Raw genomic sequence first — 23,152 nt, 5'->3', positions numbered from 1 at the left:
TGGCCAACATGGTTAAGCCTCATCTCTACTAAAAATACAAATATTAGCCGGGGATGGTGGCAGGCGCCTGTAATCCCAGCTACTCAGGATTCTCCTGCTGAAGCAGGAGAATCACTTGAACCTGGGAATCAGAGGTTGCAGTGAGCCGAGATCACATCCACTGCACTCCAGCCTAAACAAAAGAGCAAGACTCTGTTTCAAAAAAAAAAAAAGGGCACAGAACCTATTTCCTTCTCTGAAGAATAAAAAAAAAGGGGAACTAAATTGAAAATATATATATCTTAATTCTGTCCTTGTAGAGTTTATAATTCAGCTGAGGCAAAGATGACCAACACTACAAGGTATGAACTATCAAATGAATGAAATTCTACTCAACACTACAAGGTATGAACTATTAAATGAATGAAATTCTACTGCTACGTGTCAAAGGTAGAAGAGATCAATACGACCAGAGAAATATTCACATAGGGGGATCCAAGATGGCCAATTAGGAGCAGCTCAGGATCGCAGCTCCCAGCGAGAACGTGGAGGGTTAGTGGACATCGCATTTCCAGACAGATTTTTATTGCCCTCAGACCAGGAGATTTCCAGGTGGAGGAGCCCCACGGGTCGCCAGTGCAGCTGTTTTGGCCAGCGTGGCAGGTCTCTGCACAAAATACACAGGTCCAGGCGCCTTTTAGCTGGTGACTGGAGCACCTGGGAGACAGAGTCGCCCATTCAACTGATAAAAAGGGGACTGAAACAGGTAGCCAGGCCAGGAGATTCCCGGGCAAAAAAGCACCACGAATCTCCATGTGGCTGTTTCAGCTGGTGCAGTGGGTCGCCGCTCGGGAAATCACAAAGATCCCGGCGCCTTTTGAACAGGCAACTGGAATGCCTGGGAGACACAGTCGCCCATTCAACTGATAAAAAGGGGAGGGAAACTGGGAGCCAGGCAAGAAGATTCCCAGGAAAAAAAGTGCCACGAGCCCCCAGAGCGACTCTTTTAGCTGGCTCAGCGGGTCTCTGCACAAAATCTCACACAAATCTGGGCGCCTTTTCAACTGGTGACTGGAACACCTGAGAGAAAGAGTTGCCCATTCAACTGAAAAAAAGGGGACTGAAACAGTGAGCCAGGCAAGGAGATTCCCCAGCAAAAAAGCACCACAAGTCTCCAGCAGCTGTTTCAGCCAGTGCACCAGGTCTACACACAAGAAATCACACAAACCCAGGCACTGTTTCAACTGGTGACTGGCATGCCCAGGAGACAGAGTCAACTGAAAAAAAAAAGGGGTGGGGGTCTAAGACCAGGAGCCAGGTGATCAGGCTCAGCCAGTCCCACCCCCACAAAAAACAGTAATCTGAAACGCTCTGGATTGAGAGTTTCACAGCAAGCACAGCTGAACCCAGGATGGTCCAGCTCTGTGGGGAGGGGCATCTGCCATTAGCAAGGTAGTCCGCCATTGACGAGGCAGTCGACCATCATAGAGAGAGTCTGCCATTACAGAGGAGGGTCGCCATTGCTGAGGCAGTTCTAACTATATCCCTATAAACAGGACTGTAGGGAAGTTCACAGGGCAGCTGGGAAGAGCCCACAGCAGCTCAGCAAAGCCTCTGCAGGCAGACTGTCACTAGGCTGCCTCCTCGCTGGCCAGGGCAGCACTGAAAAAACGCAGCAGCACAACAGAAACTTATAAAGAAAGCCCTACCTCGCCGGGACAGCACCTCAGCAGAAAAAAAAAAAAAGGTGTTTATGAGTTCTGTTGCAGCAGACTTAAACATACCTGCCCAGCAGCTCGGAATGGAACAATGGAGCTCACAGCTGAGCACTTGAGCTCCTATAAAGGACAAACTGTCTCCTCAAGCAGCTCCCTGACCCCCATATATCCAAAGAGTCACCTCATAAAGGAGAGCTCGGACTGACATCTGGCAGGTGTCCTTCTAGGACAAACATAGCAGAAGAAGAAACTGGCAGCAACCCTTACTGTTCTGCAGCTGCTGCAGGTGATCCCCAGGCAAGCAGGGCCTGGAGTAGACCTCATCAGTCCTATAGCAGAGGGGCCAGACTGTTAGAAGGAAAACTAAGAAACAGAAAGAAATAACTTAATCTTCAACAAACTGGACACCCATTCAGAGATCTCATCCCAAAGATAACAACTACAAAGACCAAAGATAAATAAATCCACAAAGATAGGAAGAAACCAGTGCAAAAACGATGAAAATATCGAAAACCAGAATGCCTCTCCTCCTCCAAGGGATCACAACTCCTCACCAGCAAGGGAACAAGGCTGGATGGAGAATGAGTCTGATGAATTGACAGAAACAGGCTTCAGAAGGTGGGTATAAACTTCTCTGAGCTAAATGAACATGTTCTAACCCAGTGCAAAGAAACTAAGAACCTTGAAAAAAGTTTTGACAAAATGCTAATGAGAATAAACAGCTTAGAGAGGAATAAAAATGAACAGATGGAGCTGAAAAACACAACACAAGAACTTCGTGAAGCATACACAAGTTTCAACAGCTGAATTGACCAAGAAGAAAGGATATCAGAGGTTGAAGATGAACTCAGTGAAATAAAATGTGAAGGCAAGATTAGAGAAAAATGGGTAAAAAGAAATGAGCAAAGTTTCCAAGAAATATGGGACTATGTGAAAAGACCTAATCTAGGTTTGTTAGGTATACCTGAATGTGAAGGAGAGAATGAATCCAAGCTGGAAAATACTCTTCAGAATATTAACCAGGAAAACTTCCCAAACATAGCAAGGCAGGCCAATATTTAAGTCCAGGAAATACAGAGAACACCACAAAGATATTCCTCAAGAAGAGAAACCCCAAGGCACATAATCGTCAGAGTCACCAGGGTTGAAATGAAGGAGAAAATACTAAGGGCAGCCAGAGAGAAAGGTCAGGTTGCCCACAAAGGGAAGCCCATCAGACTAACAGCAGATCTCTCAGCAGAAACCCTACAAGCCAGAAGAGAGTGGGGACCAATATTAAACATCCTTAAAGAAAAGAACTTTCAACCCAGAATTTCCTATCCAGCCAAATTAAGCTTCATAAGCGAAGGAGAAATAAAACCCTTTATGAACAAGCAATTACTCAGAGATTTCATCACCACCAGGCCTGCTTAACAATAGCTCCTGAAAGAAGCACTAAACATAGAAAGGAACAACCAGTACCAGCCACTCCAAAAACATACCAAATGGTAAAGGGCATCAACAAAAATGAAGAAACTGCATCAACTAACGGGCAAAACAGCCAGCTAGCATCAAAATGGCAGGATCAAATTCACACATAACAATATTAACCCTAAATGTAAATGGGCTAAATGCACCAATCAAAAGACACAGACTGGCAAATTGGATAAAAAACCAAAACCCATTAGTGTGCTGTATCCAGGAAACAGGTCACATGCCAGGATACACAAAGGCTCAAAATAAAGGGATGGAGGAAGATCTACCAATCAAATGAACAGCAAAAAAAAGCAGGAGTTTCAATTCTCGTCTCTGATAAAATAGACTTTAAAGCAACAAAGATCAAAAGAGACAAAGAAGGTCATTACATAATGGTAAAAGGATCAATACAACAAGAAGACCTAACGATCCTAAATATATATGGACTCGATACAGGAGCACCCAGATATATAAGGCAAGTTCTTAATGAATTACAAAGAGACTTCGACTCCCACACAATAATAGTGGGAGACTTTAGCACTCCACTGTCAGTATTAGACAGATCCACCAGACAGAAAATTAACAAGGATATCCAGGACTTGAACTCAGACCTGGAGAAAGCAAACCTGATCGACATTTACAGAACTCTCCATCCAGAATCCACAGAATATACATTCTTCTCAGCACCACATCACACCTACTCTAAAAGTGACCACATAATTGGAAGTAAATCACTCCTCAGCAAATGCAAAAGAATGGAAATCATAACAAACAGCCTCTTAGACCACAGGGCAATCAAGTTAGAACTCAGAATTCAGAAACTTAACTCAGAACTGCACAGATTCATGGAAACTGAACAATTAGCTCATGAATGTTGACTGGATAAACAATGAAATGAAGGCAGAAATAAAGATGTTCGTCAAAACCAACGAGATTGAAGACACAACGTACCAGAATCTTTGGGACACATTTAAAGCAGTGTCTAGAGGAAAATATACAGCAATAAATACCCACATGAGAAGCAAGGAAAGATCTAAAATCGACACCCTATTGTCAAAATTGAAAGAGCTAGAGGAGCAAGAAAAAAACTCAAAAGCTAGCAGAAGACAAGAAATAACTAAGATCAGAACAGAACTGAAGGAGATAGAGACACAAAAAACCCTTCAAAAAAATCAGTAAATCCAGGAGCTAGTGCTTTGAAAAGGTAAACAAAATAGACCACTAGCCAGATTAACAAAAAGGAAAGAGAATAATCAAATAGATGCAATAAAAAATGATAAAGGGGATATCACCACAGATTCCACAGAAATTCAAACCATCATCAGAGATTATTACAAACAACTCTATGCACATAAACTAGCAAACCTGGAAGAAATGGATAAATTCCTGGACACTTGCATCCTCCCAAGCCTAAATCAGGAAAAAGTCGAAACTCTGAATAGACCAATAACAAAGGCTGAAGTTGAGGCAGCGATTAAGAGCCTACCACCCAAAAAAAGCCCACGTCCAGATGAGTTCATAGCAGAACTCTACCAGACATACAAAGAAAAGCTGTTTCCATTCCTTCTGAAAATATTCCAAACAATCCAAAAAGAGGGAATGCTTCCCAAATCATTTTTTTTTTTTTTTTTTTTGGTACCAAATTTTTTTATTTGAAGGAATGGTACAAAGAACTTAAGTGGATGTTTTGGTACAACTTATAGAAAAGGTAAAGGAAACCCCAATATGCATGCACTGCCTTGGTGACCAGGAAGTCACCCTGTGGCTATGGGGAAATTAGCCAAATTAGCCAAAGGCTTAGCTTTCATTATCACTGTCTCCCAGGGTGTGCTTGTCAAAGAGATATTCTGCCAAGCCAGATTGGGGTGCTCCCATCTTGTGCAAGTTGGTCACGTGGTCACCCAATTCTTTGATGGATTTCACCTGCTCATTCAGGTAATGCATCTCAATGAAGTCACACAAATGGGGGTCATTTTTGTCAGTGGCCAGTTTGTGCAGTTCCAGTAGTGACTGATTCACATTTTTTTCCAAATGTAATGCACACTCCATCGCATTCAGCCCGCTCTCCCAGTCATCATGGTCTGGTTTCTTGATATCCTGGAGGAAGATGCGGCCACCTCGTTGGTTCTGCAGCTTCATCAGTTTCTCGGCATGTTCCCTCTCCTCATGAGACTGGTGAAGAAAGTACTTGGCAAAGTTCTTCAAAGCCACATCATCTCGGTCAAAGTAGTAAGACATGGACAGGTAAACATAGGAGGCGTAGAGCTCCAGGTTGATTTGGTGGTTGATGGCGGCCTCTGAATCCTGGTGGTAGTTCTGGCGCACCTGTGAAGGTGATGCGGTCGTCATGGCGGCGGTTAAAGAGAGGCGGCGACGGCGGTGGCTGCGCGGCGCTGGAGAGGCGGGGGCCTTGGGACGATCCGAGGACACGGTGTGGAGGTGACGGAGGGCTGGCTGTAGGCGGCCGGCCGGGGTGGGGGACGAGCGCTGGGTTCCGTCCAAGCACTGTTGAAGCAGGAAACCGCGGCGACTCTTGGCGAAGAACGTCTGGCCCCCAAATCATTTTATGAGACCAACATCATCCTGATACCAAAACCCGGCAGAGACTCAACAAGAAAAGAAAACTTCAGGCCAATATCCATGATGAACATAGATGCAAAAATCTTCAATAAAATACTAGTAAACTGATTGCAACAGCACATCAAAAAGCCTATCTACCATGATCAAGTAGGATTCATCCTGGGGGATACAAGGCTGGTTTAACATACGCAAGTCTAAAAATGTAATCCACCACATAAACAGAACCAAAGACAAAAACCACATGATTACCTCAATTGATGCAGAGAAGGCCTCTGACAAAAATGCAACAGCTCTTTATGCTAAAAACCCTCAATAAACTAAGTATTGACGGAATGTATCTCAAATAATAAAAGCTATTTACGACAAACCAACAGCCAATATCATACTGAATGGGCAAAAACTGGAAGCATTCCCTTTGAAATCTGGCACTAGGCAAGGATGCCCTCTCTCACCACTCCTATTCAATAGAGTACTAGAAGTTCTAACCAGAGCAATCAGGCAAGAAAAAGAAATAAAGAGTATTCAATGAGGAAAGGAAGAAGTCAAATTGTTGCTATTTGCAGAAGACATAATTGTATATTTAGAAGACCCCATCTTCTCAGCCCAAAATCTCCTGAAACTGATAAGCAACTTCAGCAAAGTCTCAGGATACAAAATCAATATGCAAAAATCACAAGCATTCCTATACACCAATAGCAGACTTAAAGAGAGCCAAATCAAGAACGAACTGCCTTTCACAATTGCTACAAAAAGAGTAAAATAGCTAGGAATACAACTAAGAAAGAATGTAAAGGACCACTTCAAGGAGAAATACAAACCACTGCTCAATGAAATAAGAGAGGACACAAACAGATGGAGAAATATTCCATGCTCATGGTTAGGAAGAATCAATATTGTGAAAATGGCCATACTGCCCAAAGTAATTTACAGATTCAACGCTATCCCCATCAAGCTACCAATGACCTTCTTCACAGAACTGGAAAAAACCACCTTAAACTTTCTATGGAACCAAAGGAGAGCCCACATAGCCAAATCAATTCTAAGCAAAAAGAAAAAAGCTGGAGGCATCACACTATCTGACTTCAAACAATACTACAAGGCTACAGTAATCAAAACAGCATGGTACTGGGACCAAAACAGAGATATAGACCAAAGGAACAGAATAGAGGCCTCGGAGGCAACACCACACATCTACAACCATCTGATCTTTGAAAACCTGACAAAAACAAGCAATGGAGAAAAGATTCCCTGTTTAATAAATGGTGTTGGGAAAATGGCTAGCCATGTGCAGAAAGCAGAAACTGGACCCCTTCCTGACACCTTACACTAAAATTTACTCTACATGGATTAAAGACTTAAACAGAAGACCTAACACCATAAAAACCCTAGAAGAAAATATAGGCAAAACTATTCAGGACATAGGCATAGGCAAGGACTTCATGACTAAAACACCAAAAGCATTGGCAACAAAAGTCAAAATAGACAAATGGGACGTAATCAAACTCCACAGCTTCTGCGTGGCACAAGAAACAGTCATTAGAGTGAATCAGCAACCAACAGATTGGGAAAAAATTTCTGCAGTCTACGCATCTCACAAAGGGCTGATATCCAGAATCTACAAAGAACTAAAACAGATTTACAAGAAAAAAAGAAACAATCCCACTCAAAAGTGGGCGAAGGATATGAACAGACACTTTACAAAAGAAGACATACATGAGGCCAACAAACATATGAAAAAATGTTCATTATCACTGGTCATTAGAGAAATGCAAATCAAAACTACATTGAGATAATATCTCACACCAGTTAGAATGGCGATCAATAAAAAATCTGGAGACAGATGCTGGAGAGAATGTGGAGAAATAGGAACACTTTTACACTGTTGGTGGGAGTGTAAATTAGTTCAACCACTGTGGAAGACAGTGTGGCGATTCCTCAAGGACCTAGAAATAGAAATTCCATTTGACCCAGCAATCCCATTATTGGGTATATATCCAAAGGATTATAAATCGTTCTATTATAAGGACACATGCACACAAATGTTCCCTGCAGCACTGTTTATAACAGCAAAGACTTGGAACCAACCCAAAGGCCCATCGACGATAGACTGGACAGAGAAATCGTGGCACATATACACCATGGAATACTATGCAGCCATAAAAAACGATCAGTTCGTGTCCTTTTTAGGGACATGGATGAACCTGGAAACCATCATCTCAGCAAACTGACACAAGAAGAGAAAATCAAACATTGCATGTTCTCACTCATAGGTGGGTGTTGAACAATGAGAACACATGGACACAGAGAGGGGAGCATCATACACTGGAGTCTGTCGGGGGTGAAGCAGGGGAGGGACAGCGGAGGGTGGGGTGTTGGGGAGGGATAACATGGGGAGAAATGCCAGATATAGGTGGTGAGGAGGAAGGCAGCAAACCACACTGCCATGTGTGTACCTATGCAACAATCTTGCATGTTCTTCATATGTACCCCAAAACCTAAAATGCAATAAATAAATAAATAATAAAAGAAATAGAAAAAGAAATATTCACATAGCAGATGGTCACACAGGAGATTTCACCAGGGACTGGAGAACAGGTAGATCAGCAAAAGAGAGAGAAAATAAACACTGAAAAATTCATAAGTATATGGGGATATGAATGTCATCTAATCTAAAGCATGTGATCTTCTTGAGAAAGTATGCTTTTCCCAGTCTGATGTTTTTCCTTCTAGGTGGAAAGAACTTGTTTCATTTATTTTCAGGCCTCTCTAAGCACTTTTACTCAATATAACTCAGGGCACACTGTAAATAAAGAATTTTAGCTTCCAGTTGCCACTCCTTTATTTTGATCTTACTCTATTAGTAACTCATATGGGCACCACAAGTGTTATTAAATGGGTCACCTTACAGGCCCCTATACATGTGGGCCTCTCTAAAGCTAGACTTCAATTATGTCTTCTTAATACACTAAATTTCTTACTGTCTCATCCACCTCCCTACCCACATATTTGCTACCGCTCTCCCTTCTTGCTATTTTAGAGCTAGGTCTGAGCCCATTCAATTTTTAAATCTCTACAGCACCTAACACATTGACTGGGTTATAGCAAGTGGTCAGTAAGCATTTATTGAATGAACTAAAGATATATAAACAGACCAAACTATCTCCTTCAGAACTTTCATTTATGCATTTATGTTTATCAAAATTTTAAAAAATAGGTCACTCTTTCTTTACACTTTTTTTTTTTTTTTTTGAGACAGAGTTTTACTCTTGTTACCCAGGCTGGAGTGCAATGGTGCGATCTCAGCTCACCGCAACCTCTGCCTCCTGGGTTCAGGCAATTCTCCTGCCTCAAGCCTCCTGAGTAGCTGGGATTATAGGCATGCACCACCATGCCCAGCTAATTTTTTGTATTTTTAGTAGAGACGGGGTTTCACCATGTTGACCAGGATGGTCTTGATCTCTTGAGCTCGTGATCCACCCGCCTCGGCCTCCCAAAGTGCTAGGATTACAGGCATGAGCCACCGCGCCTGGCCTTCTTTACTCTTTTATCAGTTTTTTCCTTCTAAGAGACAAGGTCTTGCTCTGTCACTCAGGCTGGAGTGGACTGGTATCAACGTGGCTCACCACAGCCTTTAAATCCTGGGCTCAAACAATCCTCCTGCCTCAGCCTCCCTAAGTAGCTGGGACTATGTGTATGTACACTGCACTGGGCTAATTTTTAAATTTTTTGTAGAGACAGGGTCTGGTTTTGTTGCTCAGGCTAATGTCAAACTCCTGGCTTGATCCTCCCTCCTCAGTCTCCCAAAGTGCTGGGATTACAGGCATGAGCTACCATGCCTGGCCTCATCTATTTTTTATTTCTAAATAACACCACTATTCATTGGAAAAGGTGGAAAAAAAATAAGTGATAATTAGAATAAGTTGGCCAGGTGCACTAGCTCATGCTTGTAATCCTAGGACTTTGGGAGGCCAAGATAGAAGGATTACTAGAGCCTAGGAGTTCAAGACCAGCCTGGACAACATAGTAAGACCCTGTCTCTAAACTTAAAAAAAAATTAGAACAGGTGACTTCAAAAGCTTTTGAAGCACTATGTGGTTTAGGAGTTCTTTGTCCACAATCACCCAATAAAGACAGCCTTATGTAAATTTTCTAAGTGAACCAAATAACCAAAAATCTTATTTTAATGCTAGAAGAATGTTCTAACATTCCTTCCTTCTGTGGAGACATGCTGGGTCTCCACAGAACTCCAGTTACTTATATAGGTGTTTATCCCCACTGCAACCCCACACCCTAAATGACTGAGAGCTTCTTGAAGACACTAAATAAATATACATCAAATTGAGCTGAATGGGACTATACAAAGGAATGGCAAAATGGAAAACCAGATACCAAAAAAGTTTCTTAGAGCGAGACTCCCCTGGTATTTTCAGTTTTAATATATTTTCTTTTCTTTTCTCTTTTTTTATTTTTTGAGATGGAGTTTCACTCTTGTTGCCCAGGCTGGAGTGTAGTGGCACAATCTCGGCTCACCGAAACCTCCACCTCTTGGGTTCAAGCGATTCTCCTGACTCAGCCTCTCAAGTAGCTTGGAACTACAGGCGCCCACCACCACACCTGGTTAATTTTTCTATTTTTAGTAAGATGAGGTTTCACCATGTTGGTCAGTTTTAATATATTTTCTAAATAGCTGATTCAACCCATAGTTTTTCTACTTTTAGTAACAACGTTTTTAAAGACAAGCTATACACAGTTGAAGTAGTCTCATCATATAAACTCATTTAAACATGTAGAACACATTTATATTAATTACATGTATAGAGTCATTCTTCAAACAAAGGTTCATGAACAGTGTTAATAACTTGATGGTACTGAATAAAATTAGAGATAATCAAAGGAGAAAATGATTGTGATTTCCCATCTTACGTAGTTCTGCCTCCTGCCCTGCCTATAATCTCTATGATGATGGATCTGATTCTTTACAAAAATGCAAAATAGACACAGGAGTGATTAACACTACATAGTAGTGGCCAGATGCAGTGGCTCACACCTATCATCCCAGCACTTTGGGAGGCCAAGGCACGTGGATCACTTGAGGTCAGGAGTTCAAGTCCAGCCTGACCAACAAGGTAATACCCCATCTCTACTAAAAAAAAATACAAAAATTAGCTGGGTATGGTGGCATGTACTTGTAATCCCAGTTATTACTCAAGAAGCTGAGGCAAGAGAATTGCTTGAACCTGGGAGGCAGAGGTTGCAAAGAGACAAGATTGTACCACAGCAATCTAGTCTGGGTGACAGAGCGAGATTCTGTCTCAAAAAAAAAAAAAAAAACAATCAAAAATTAACCAGGCATGGTGGTGCATGCCTGTAGTCCCAGCTACTCAGGAGGCTGAGGCCGACATCACTTGAACCTGGGAGACAGAGGTTGCAGTGAACTGAGATTGCACCACTGCACTCCAGCCTGCTGACAGAACAGGCTCCATGTCAAAAAACAAACACACAAAAAAAAACAAAAAAAACCCCACTATATATGAGAAAGAGGAAATCTAATTAATTCATTTGTATACTTGTAACAGCTACCACAGGAGTTGGTGCATAGTCAGCACAAAGCAGGCACATCGTATCTGCTAGGTGGATAGATGGACATATTAATAAGTAATCTCAAATGTGAAACTCAGCTTAGGAATCAGATTCTTAAGAGTTTGGTTAAGTTGAATCAGGTTTCTAAATTAGAGGCAAAATTCAGGGCCATACTATCCTCAATCTATAAGGACGGAACAAATATCAGCATTGTACATTTACCACATTATGGGATTCAGTGAGTAAATGGGCAAAAAAGTCATTACTTCCATATGGAGTCCCTATCAGTAGGGTACTTGGTTAAATTTTTCAGTAGCTCCACCAATGCAAGATGAATCCCTTCTTTGGTTGAAACATTAGTACAGCATAAGAGTTCATGAAGAGCCTCTCGAATATCTCTGGATGAATCCTTTAAAAAAAAATTAATAATAACAGTAGTTACTGTTGGTTAGCAGACTCAGCCTCTATCTACCATCCCCTTCTCCCTAGCCACCTTCCCATCTAGGGTGGCCATGTAACAAAGTAGGTGGAAGTTCTTTGGCTGAAATTCCTGAAATATCTTTCATTTTACTGATAAATAAAGGACTAGAGGCAGTAGCTTTGTTCCCTTTGCTCTTTAACCTCCCTTCTCCATCCTATCTGGAACTCAAACATGATGCTAAAGGTAAAAGAGCCTTTTTGCAACTAGGAAAAAGGACAGGCTAAGAAGAAAGGCTAAGAGAGAAACCGGGTTTGGCCAGTTAGTGGAACACTCAGAACACACACACTTAAGTTTGCCATTATATACAGGCGCAGTCTGTGGGATCCCAAAACAATTACAACAGTAACATCAAAGATCACTGATCAAAGATCACCATAACAGATGTGATAATAAAAAAGTTTGAAATATTGCAAGCATTACCAAAATGTGACACAGACATAAGGTGAGCACATGCTATTGGAAATATGGCACCAACAGACTCGCTCAGTGCCACAATCTCTCAATTTATTAAAAACAAACCATCACACAAACACACACAAACCACAGTATCTGCAAAGCCCAATAAAGAGAGGTATACCTGTATGTGTTAAATGGAGGAGTGAGGGAAAGAGTCAATCTAGCTGATGTGAATTTCAAGACTTCAAGAATGAGAAACATTAAATGAGAGGCAAATCGAAATGTCACTCCTATTTATAAAATTCTGCAATAGTTTTCCATAATGTTAGAATAAAATCCAAACATCTTAAAATGGCCTACAAGGCTCTCTACCTGTCCCCAATGCCTCTCTCAGACTTCACCTTATGCCACATTTCTACTTTCTCACTATGGTTCAATCCTACTGGCTTTCTCTTTATTCTGCAGACACAACAAAGCTCACTTGTGCCTTAGAGTCTTCCCACTAGCTGTTGCCTCTACCTGAAGTTCTTCTCCCAGTCTTCACATAGCTAACTTCTGTTTATCTTTCAAGATTCAACTTGAACATCATCTCCTCAGAAAGGTTTTACTAACCACTCAAATTATAGTGAAATTCCCCATTCCTCCATCATACTGTTTATCTTCTGTATAACATTTATCACCATCTGAAATCACTTTGTTTGTTGACTCCATCTCTTTAGAATATAAGTTTTATGACAGCAGGGATCCTGTTTTGATAACCCTGTATTTCTATCACATAGACAGTGCTTGTTGAATAAAAATGTGAATTTTTCTAGGCAGGGTAGGATCTTGGCATAGCAACAACAACAACAACAAAAAGCAAATTCTAGCTGGAAGGGTCAGCAAGGTAAGGTTCAAAGAAATGAAGTACAGTGACACAGAAAATGTAAGGGAGCAGTGTACAGCAGGGTGGAAGAACAGTCTACTATAAGTTTATATGGGTCTGATCTCCCAAACAGAATTAAAAGGCAAGGATTCTTTGTGAGTTATATACCTTATGCTCACAAATAAGCATACCTGTAAATAATTCTGTACATCAAAACATCACGTGGAACATAGCTCAGCTACTGAGCAAACATTTACCGAGCACCTAATTGTGTCAGACACTGCTGCAAGACATTGGTAATAAAAAAAAATAAAGAGTCGGCCTGGCACAATCGCTCACGCCGTAATCCCAGCACTTTGGGAGGCCAAGGTGAATAGATCTATTCACTTGAGGTCAGGAGTTCAAAACCAGCCTGGCCAACATGGTAAAACCCCATTTCTACTAAAAATATATATATACAAAAATTAGGCAGGCACTGTGGTGTGTGCCTATAATCCCAGCACTTTGGGAGGCCAAGGTGGATGGATCACTTGAGGTCAGAAGTTCAAAACCAGCCTGGCCAACATGGTAAAACCCCATCTCTACTAAAAAAATATATACAAAAATTAGCCAGGCACTGTGGTGTGTGCCTATAATCCCAGCTACTTGGGAGGCTGAGGCAGGAGAATTGGTTGAACCCAAAGGGTAGAGGTTGCAGTAAGTCAAGATTGCACCATTGCACTCCAGCCTGGGCAACAGCACGAGACTCTGCCTCAAAAAAAAAAAAAAAAAAAGAAAGAAAGAAAGAAAGAAAGAAAAGAAAAAGAAAAAGAAAAGTCAAGACCCCTTGAGAAGCTTACAGTCTCATGAAACAGAGAATCACTGAAAAATACTAGGGCAGTATACACAGGGTGCTATGGGAATAGAGAAGTGGCATTTAGCCCTCCTAGGATTGGAAGTAACAATTAGGGAAGGCTTCCTGGATATATTACCTAATGTAGGCTGTGGGAATATGTGGAAGACCCCTAGGTCAAAGCGGCAGTTTTGCAAGCCACTTGCAAAAGAGGGGAAGTTACATTGAAGGCAAAATTGTGAGGAAAAGCAGTATGTGTAGGAAAGTGACTTCAGCATAAAGTTCAAGGTGAGGAATGGTTGAAAAGAAAGCTAAAAAGGAAAGGAGTGGCTAGACTATGTATGAGACCACCCATGAAGATAGAATGTAAACTTATTTTCAGGAAAAAATACACAAAAAGTTATAAAGATTTATAATTCAGGAAAAATCTTAGTAGAAGTGCTAGGCAGCTGAGAGAATGGTAGGGACCTTCAAAACCAAAGCACCAGCTGCTCTTTAAGGTACGCAGTAGAAATCTATTATAAGTGTTCTAACAACTAAGCACCTAATTACTATCCCTTTCACATCTGAAACCCATCTTCCTCAAAAAAGGAAACCAGAGGCCAAACCCCATTTATGAATACGATGAAGAACTTCCATAGTTGCAAATAAAATCCAGATATTTTAGAAAAATAATTGAAGAAACACGTAGAGCTGTACAGCCTGGGAAGCAACTCTGTGTTTACATTCTCGTGCAGCCATTAACTACCTCAGACAACTCACTTTTTCCTCTATAAAATTCCCAGGGTAGAATGAATCAATCCCTAAGAACACTTGCTGCTGTAACAGCCTATGATTCACTACAAGAATAAAATCAAATTAAAGGTTGAATAGAACTCTTCATTATTTAGCCCCTTCCTTATCTATAGCCACTTCCTCCACTCTCCCATCACTTCAACTCTATGCTATCATTATAATAAACTCTTAACTCCTTAAATATATCATATTCTCTCTTATCTCTGCATCTTTAGACATTGCTCCCTCTGTTTGGTACCCTTTCATCCTACCCCCAGTGCCACTTCTCCTTTAAAAAACATGCATTTCAGTTTGAGTGACAGAGTGGGACCCTGTCTCAAAAGAAGGAGGAAAAAAAAGATGCCTAGTTAAGTCCTACTCCTTCAGTGTCCACTATATGATTTTCTCCTTCTTCCCTAGGTTCCCAACCTCACCTCAGCCAATCAGGTTAGACACTATATATTCTCTAGGCATCCTATCCTTTCTTAATCACAGCAAGACCAAGCTTATTCAAATGTCCTGTTTCACAGTCAATTTCTTCCATCTTAGGGAAGAGGTATAGAAAGCAGAACTGTGCTGCTTATAACTATTCTGTCACCAATGCCTAGCACAATACCTGATTTTAACAGCTGGGGGCAGGTATGAAGAAATGAGTAACAAACTAGAAACACTCACCTCTAGCACAGCCAGGACAGTGTCAAGCTGATCTTCTCGGAGGGTGATATTGTTAGAGATTTTTCTCATGGTATGTATGGACTGCAGACGTACTTCCTCAATTTCATCATTGAACATGTCAACCAGGAAATCAAGGCACTTCTCAGCAAAAGAGGGTGAAGACTGGGCCAACATGCAGAGGGCCTCCACAGCAGCAATACGAACCTCTAGAAAAGAAAGAACAATAAAACTGCATATCAGGCTTGGCAAAGGGGCTCACACCTGTAATCCCAACACTTTGGGAAGCCAAGGTGAGCAGATCACTTGAGCCTGCCTGGGCAACGTGGTAAAACTCCGTTTCTACCAAAAACTTTTTAAAATTAGCTGGGTGTGGTAGCGTGCCTCTGTTGTCTCAGCTACTTGGGAGGCTAAGGCAGGAAGATCACTTGAGCCTGGGAGGCAGAAATTACATTGAGCCAAGGTTGTGCCACTGCACTCCAGCCTGGGTGACAGAGTGAGACCATATCTCAAAACAAAACAAAAACAAAACATAAAAAAATCAAATTAGCCAAGTGTGGTGGTGCATGCCTATAGTCCCATCTACTTGGGAGGCTGAAGCAGGAAGATCATTTGTGTCCAGGAGTTCAAAGCTGCAGTGAGCCATGATCATGCCACTACATCCCATCCTGGGTGACAGAGTGAGAGAGACCCTGTCTCATAAAAACAAAACAAAACTGCACATCAGCCAGGTGCAGTGGCATACACCAAAGTCCCAGCTACTCAGGAGGCTGAGGTGGGAGGATCATTTGAGCCCAGGAGTTCAAGGCCAGCCTAAGCAACACACTGAAGCCCCATATTATATATATGTATATTAACTCAAATTAAGAGCCATGGGAGAAGTACAAGATGGATTCCTTCTCCTTGAGGCTATCTTCTATTCTCTACTCCTCTCAGTCTATAAACTCTCCCTGGGAGATCTCTATGGCCACAGTTTCACAGAACACCCAGCTTCATGTTGATCTAAGAACATGAACTTTTTTGTCACAAGGACTATGGTTTAAATCTAACTTTACATATGTGTGATCAAGTCACATGTCTGTCTACATTAACTGAACTTCTTGAAAACTAAGTTGTCTTACAGTATTCGAACCACAGTAAAGTGCTTTTTAAAAAGTCAATTAAAAAAAAAAAAAGTCAATTAGTAAATAATATTATCATTATTATTAAGATTAAAGTAAACTAAACCTTTAATTAAAAATAAATAAATAATATGTAACAGACTCCCTACGGGTACAGAGCAGAGAAAAGGGATCTGCTATACTATATTTTAAAAAAAGACTGATTCTCAGCAACTGCACATGCATTAACTGGGTCCAGACTTAACTACTTATTAGCTTTGTACTTAGTACTAAAGATACAAAGATGAACAAAAGTAAGATTGCCCCTCAGGCTTACAAACAATAATAGTTAACTGTATTACAGAGTGATGACTGTTACCATGGAAAACCACAGGTAATGTAAGAAAATGCACATGAAGAAATATAGCCCAATCAGTGGGATCAGAGGTGGCTTTCTGTAATATGTGATTCCTAAAAACAATATCTAAAAGAGCTCCTAAGCCAAAAGAAAGAAAAAGGCCTTTCTAGAAGAAGAGCTGCATGCACAAAGTCCCAAAAAGGAGGGAGAAGATAGATAAATTAGAAGACTAGAAGTATGTGAGGCACTACACTAAACAGCCAGTGAAATAAGGTTCCATTTCATTCCCAGCAATGTGCCCCTAAAACCCAAATTTACCCAGAATTTTATCAATGTGATAAAATTAGAAAGCTGTCATAGCTGATAATGGGTTATGGTCTACTCACTTTTCAAACTTAATTTGATTACATCTTAATAACATTTGTAACACAAAGGATAAATCCTTAAGGAGATAAATACCCTATTCTAGATGATGTGATTATTTCATATTCCATGCCTCTATCAAAACATCTCAAGTACCCCTTAAATATATATGTCTAGTATGTACCAATAAAAATTAAAAATAAAAAAACTTATTTAAAAAATCTTAATGGCGGCCAGGAGTGGTGGCTCACGTCTGTAATCCAAGCACTTTGGAGGCCAAGGCGGGCGGATCACCTGAGGTCGGGAGTTCAAGACCAGTCTGACCAACATGGTGAAACCCCATCTTAAAAAAAAAAAAAAAAAACAAAAAACTTAATGACAAACTGAAAACTGTATAAGTAAATCACATAAATGTTAAAAGTGATGAAATTCAGTTGCAGAAACTAACCAAAGCAAACATGCTAATAGAAACAAAATAGGTTTCAGTTATTCATTTTAGGATAAAATAGGTTTGCAATTCATATTTTAAGTTCATAGAGAATCAAAAAGCAGAGGTGGCTTTATTTAGTTTCTATATATGGAACATTTTAGAACAAATGATAGGCTAGCCCAATCCTTACTAGCCCATCCTACTGATGAAAAACTGTCTTTCAAAAATAATATTCTTGCCCTTCTAAGAAGTATTTTCTATCCTGAGGTATGTTTTTATAGACATTTTTAAGACTGGGTACAGGTCTCTGGCACAAATTTACTGTAAAATTTGGACAATTAACATTACCTCGCCAGGTCTGTTACACTTGCTGATAATGAACAGACTGGAGTCAATCATCTCAAAGCACTGAAATTCTGGGATCTGTGTTAGACAGATAGCATATGGAAATCACAAGGGCTTTATGGGATGTGTATTGCAAGATAGAGTAATGAGGACCAGCTTTACCCTCCAAGGATGACACAGAGACAAAATATATGAAACAACAGCATTCCAGACACTGGGCATCTGGCAATAAAGGACTGCAATCCCTGAAAAGAAAACGAGGTGATGTCAATGATTATAGCAATTTAGTTTAGAGAGACTCCAGGCACTAGGTCTTCTCTCCCTGAGTTGAGAAGACTGAGCTGTGAGTTTGGGAAGGCCAATGTGGCTAGAGTTCATAGGGCAAATTACTGAAAAGGAGAGAACTACAGAGAGAGACAGAAAGCTTGGGAGATCTGCAGATGGTCACCTTAAGTCTTCAGCTGAGTTCTGATCTGTGAGATAGAGACCATCTGAGTCCTGGGGAAAAAAAACACCCAAAAAAATGAGAAGAAATAATCTCCAGAACTCACACAGGGCCTATAAAACCACAGTTTATTAGAAGAATTTTGTGACCAGGCATGATGGTCCATGCTTGCAATCTCAAAACTTTGGGAGGCCAAGGTGGCTGGATTGCTTGAGGCCAGGAGTTCAAGCCCAGCCTGCGCAAATGGCAAAACCCTGTCTCTACAAAAAATATAAAAATTAGCCAGGTGTGGTAGTGCTAACCTGCAGTCCTGTGTTACTCAGGAAGCTGAGGTGGGAGGGCCACTTGAGCCCAGGAGGTCAAGGCTGTAGTGAGCCGTGATTGCACCATGGCACTCCAACCTGGGCGACAGAGCAAGACCTTGCCTCAAAAAAAAAAAAAAAAAAAAAAAAAGAAAGAAAAAAGAAAAGAGAGGTCTTTGCTTCAAGTAGTGAAAAACAAGAGGTTTTTGCTTCAGTGGTAGAGAAAAGTAAGCCATAGGCTAAATGCTACTCTAATCCTGCTAACACAGTTTAAAAATACCTGAAAAAGTTGACCCCAGAACAAAGCTCAAAAGTATTTATAGGAATAAAATAATGTTCAGTATCCAATAAAGTAAAATCTACAATGTCTGGAATCCAGTTAAAAATTACTAGACATGAAAAGACATAGGACAACATAATAGAAGAGGGAAAAAAAAATCTATCAAAACCAACCTAGGAATCACAGAAATAGACCTAGTAAACAAGGAAGTAAGAGTTATTATAAACATATCTGTTGACGAAACTAGATGAAAGATTAAGAAAGACATGCTAGACACTAAAAAGACCTAAATTCTTTCTTCCTTTTTTTTGAGACAGGGTCTTGCTCTGTCACCTAAGCTAGAGTGTACTTCTGTGATCACGGCTCCCTGCAACCTCTAACTCCTGGGTTCAAGCAATCCTCCTGCCTCAGCCTCTCAAGTAGCTGGGACTATAAGTGTGTACAACCACAACTGGTTAACTATAAATTTTTTGTGGAGATAGGGTCTCCTTATGTGGTCCAGGATGGAAAAAACCCAAATTCAAATCAAACTTCTAGAGAAAAAAACTGTATGTCTGAGATGAAAAATATACTGGATGTGATTAACATCTGATTATATCTTACAGAATTCAAAGACAAGGCAATAGATACTATATAATATCAAACACAAAGAGAAAATAAAAACTGGGGGGAAAAAAAGAAAGAAGATCAATGAGCTGTAAGACAATGTCAGTTTCCTAATGCATGTGTAATTAAAGTAGCCAAAGGGCCACAGAGCCAGAGAAATATTTAAAGAAATAATAGTGGCCGGGGGAGGTGGCTCACACCTGTAATCCAAGCACTTTGGGAGGCTTAAGCGGGCAGCAGATAAGTTGAGCTCACGAGTTTGAGACCAGCCTGGGCAACATGGCAAAACTCCATCTCTACTAAAAATACAAACATTAGCTGGGGGTGGTGGCGAGCGCCTGCAGTCCCAGCTATTCGGGAGCCTGAAGCATGAGAATTGCCTGAACTCAGGAGGCAGGGTTGCAGTGAGCTGAGATCATGCCACTGCATTCCAGCCTGGGTGAAAAACTCTGTGCCCCTACTCCCCCCAAAAAAAGAGAAAGAAAGAAATGATAGCCAAAAAAAAAAAAGTTTGCAACTGTGATGAAAACTATAAACCATTGATTCAAAAAGCTCAACAAACTCCAAGCAAAAGAAACATCACATGAACTATACCCAGGCAGAGCATAATCAAATTGCTTAAAACCAGTGATAAAGAGAAATCTTAAAAGCAGCTTGTGATAAAGACACATTATATACAGAGGAAGATGAAAATGCCAGCAGATTTCTCAACATAGAAAACTGTGGAGCAATATCTTTAAAAGACTGGTAGAGGCCATGCACAGTAGCTCATGCCTGCAATCTCAACATTTTAAGAGGCCAAGGCAAAAATATCACTTGAGCCCAGGAGTTCAAGACTATCTTGTGCAATATAGGGAGGCCCTGTCTCTACAAAAAATTAAAAAATTAGCCAGGCATGGTGACACATTCTTGTGGTCCCAGCTACTCAGGAGGCTGAGGTGGGAGGACTGCTTGGGCCCAGGAAGTCAAGGCTTTAGCAAGCAGGAGTGATCACACCTGCACTCCAGCCTAGTGATACCCTATCTCAAAAAATAAAAGACTCTTGGGAAAAAAAACCTTATTAATCTAGAATTTCATTCCCACAAAAATATCTTTCTATATTTATTTTATTGATTTTTTTTTTTTGAGAGTTTCACTCTGTTGCTTGCCCAGGCCGGAGTGCATTGGTGCAATCTCAGTACTCACTGTAACCGCTGACTCCTGGGTTCAAGTGATTCTTGTATCTGAGCCTCTCTAGTAGCTGAGATTACAGGCGCATGCCACCATACACAGCTAGTTTTTGTATTTTTAGTAGAGACAGTTTTTCACCATGTTGACCAGGCTGGTATTGAACTCCCGGCCTCAAGTGATCCTCCAGCCTCAGCTTCCCAAAGTGCTGGGATTACAGGTGTGAGCCACCATGCCTGGCCCAAAATATCTTTCAAAAATGAAGGTGAAATAAAATATTCATCAATCATATAATGGCTTTGGAGTCAGACATACCTAGGTTTAAATCTTGCCTCTGTCTCTTCCTAGCTGGGTGAGTGACATCATGTTATTATTGTTATTAAAATCAATTTTAATTACCAATTATTCAGAGCTTATTATAAATAGGTGATGTATTACACCAAGTGCTTTATATACATAGAACCTCATTTAATTCTCACAACTCAGAAAGATAGTTATTATCATCCCTGTTTTATAAAAATGCTGGAATTTAAATACAGATTGACTAAACCCAAATCCCTTGCTCTTAACCACTGTCTCATACTACCTGGATCTCAGCCTCTTCTGTTTGTAAAATAAAAATCAAACTTCCCAGAGTTAGTGTGTGGACTAAATGAAACAATACATGTGTATCACCCAGTACAACGCCTGAGACATAGCAGTCACTCAATAAAAGAGTGCTATTGTTATTATGCAGTCATACTTACCATACATCTCATCTTCCAACCCATGAACAAAAGCTCCACAAGCTCCCGACTCAATCAAGTTCACAGCCCCAGTATCTACTTCTTCCTTGGGAGCATCATCTCCCCACTTCCTGCCACTGGAAAACTCCCCTGAACTGTAAAGTTCCTTGGCACGCTCATGTGCAGTACGTTTCCTCTGCAGAGGACAACAACAATTACCAATTACAGGAGGTTCATAAAGGAACACTAAGATGCACCCTGAGAACATGGGAAGGCAGAAAACAAAACTGCTCTTTGAGAGTTTCATTTTTAAAAATTATCAATAGTTCATACAAGAGAAATGCAAATTCAACTTAAAATGTTATCAAAGGCTAGCTGGTCTGTAACAGCCAAAAGTACCTAATTAAAGAGGATAAAGATAGCTAAAGAATGTGTTAAGAAAATGGGTAATGTTTGCTACGGCAGCAACATAGGAAAGAGATAGCCAGACAGACAAATAATGGCACTGCCCTTCCAAACACCATATTGGGTAGACAATAAATTGACTCTAAGAAAACAATTATTTTCAGCTGGGCATGGTGGCTCACGAGGTCAGAAGTTCAAGACCAGCCTGGCCAAGATGGTGAAACCCCATCTCTCCTAAAAATACAAAAATTAGCTGGGCATGGTGGCAGGCACCTGTAATCCCTGCTACTCGGGAGGCTGAGGCAGGAGAATTGCTTGAACCCAGGGAGCAGAGGTTGCAGTGAGCTGAGATCATGGCACTACACTCCTGCCTGGGTGACAGAGTGAGACTCCATCTCAAAAAACAAAATAAAAAACAAAAAAAATTATCCTCAGTCCCAGTAAAAGTATTTTTCTATTTGGCAACATTGCATTCTATTTCAGCTACAGTAGAGTCACTAAATAATCTAGTAAACTCACTTTACACAAAGATTGCCTAAGGTAGAATATACTGTTGGTAAAAAGTAAATAACCAGTCTACTTGACAGTTATGTTTCTCATCACAAATGAATGACCTGGCACTCCACTTTATATATCGCCTCTCATGAAACCCCATCTCTACAAAAACTACAAAAAATTAGCAGGGTATGGTGGCACACACCTGTAATCCTAGCCACTCAGGAGGCCAAAGTGAGAGGATCACTTGAGCCCAGGAGGCAGAGGTTGCAGTGAACCAAGATCACGCCACTGCACTCCAGCCTGGGCAACAGAGCAAGACGCTGTCTCAAACAAAACTAAACTAAACTAAAAAAAAAAACGCACAAGAAAAAGAGCTGAGAAACATATACCAAAATGACCAAAGTCATTATATTAGGGTAGCAAACATATGGGTAAATTGTTTTCCTTTCCCTTATCAAAAATTATACAACTCCATAATATCACTTTTTTTTTTTTTTTTTTTTTTTTTTGAGAAAGAATTTTGCTCTTTTTACCCAGGCTGGAATGCAATGGCTGGATCTCAGCTCACCGCAACCTCCGCCTCCTGGGTTCAAGCAATTCTCCTGCCTCAGCCTCCCGAGTAGCTGGGACTACAGGCATACGCCACCATGCCCAGCTAATTTTTTTGTATTTTTAGTAGAGACGGGGTTTCACCATGTTGACCAGGATGGTTGGTCTCGATTTCTTGACCTTGTGATCCACCTGCCTTGGCCTCCCAAAGTGCTGGGATTATAGGCGTGAGCTACCACGCCCGGCC

General features: G+C 40.8%; 1 protein-coding gene and 1 pseudogene across 5 annotated transcripts in view; both read right to left on the bottom strand.

Annotated features, from left to right (window-relative positions):
* INTS4 (integrator complex subunit 4) overlaps positions 1-23,152 on the bottom strand; it is a 117,798-nt gene that overhangs the window by 52,556 nt on the left and 42,090 nt on the right. For all 4 annotated transcript variants that reach the window (XM_009007371.5, XM_002754781.6, XM_054241868.2 and 1 more), the window contains 3 exons: positions 21,475-21,649; positions 15,336-15,541; positions 11,579-11,721 (listed from right to left, as the gene is read on the bottom strand). In XM_009007371.5, the coding sequence (XP_009005619.1) occupies positions 11,579-11,721; positions 15,336-15,541; positions 21,475-21,649 (524 nt within the window). The remainder of the gene's footprint in view (positions 1-11,578; positions 11,722-15,335; positions 15,542-21,474; positions 21,650-23,152) is intronic.
* On the bottom strand, positions 1,771-5,705 carry LOC118145777 (ferritin heavy chain pseudogene; annotated as a pseudogene). Its single transcript, XR_013523223.1, has one exon. The product of XR_013523223.1 is annotated as a ferritin heavy chain pseudogene (transcript).

This window comes from Callithrix jacchus, chromosome 10 (assembly GCF_049354715.1).
Source record: "Callithrix jacchus isolate 240 chromosome 10, calJac240_pri, whole genome shotgun sequence".
NCBI classification, from domain to species: domain Eukaryota; kingdom Metazoa; phylum Chordata; class Mammalia; order Primates; family Cebidae; genus Callithrix; species Callithrix jacchus.
Note: the sequence above shows the minus strand (reverse complement) of the source record. Positions and strands in the feature narration are given on the sequence as shown.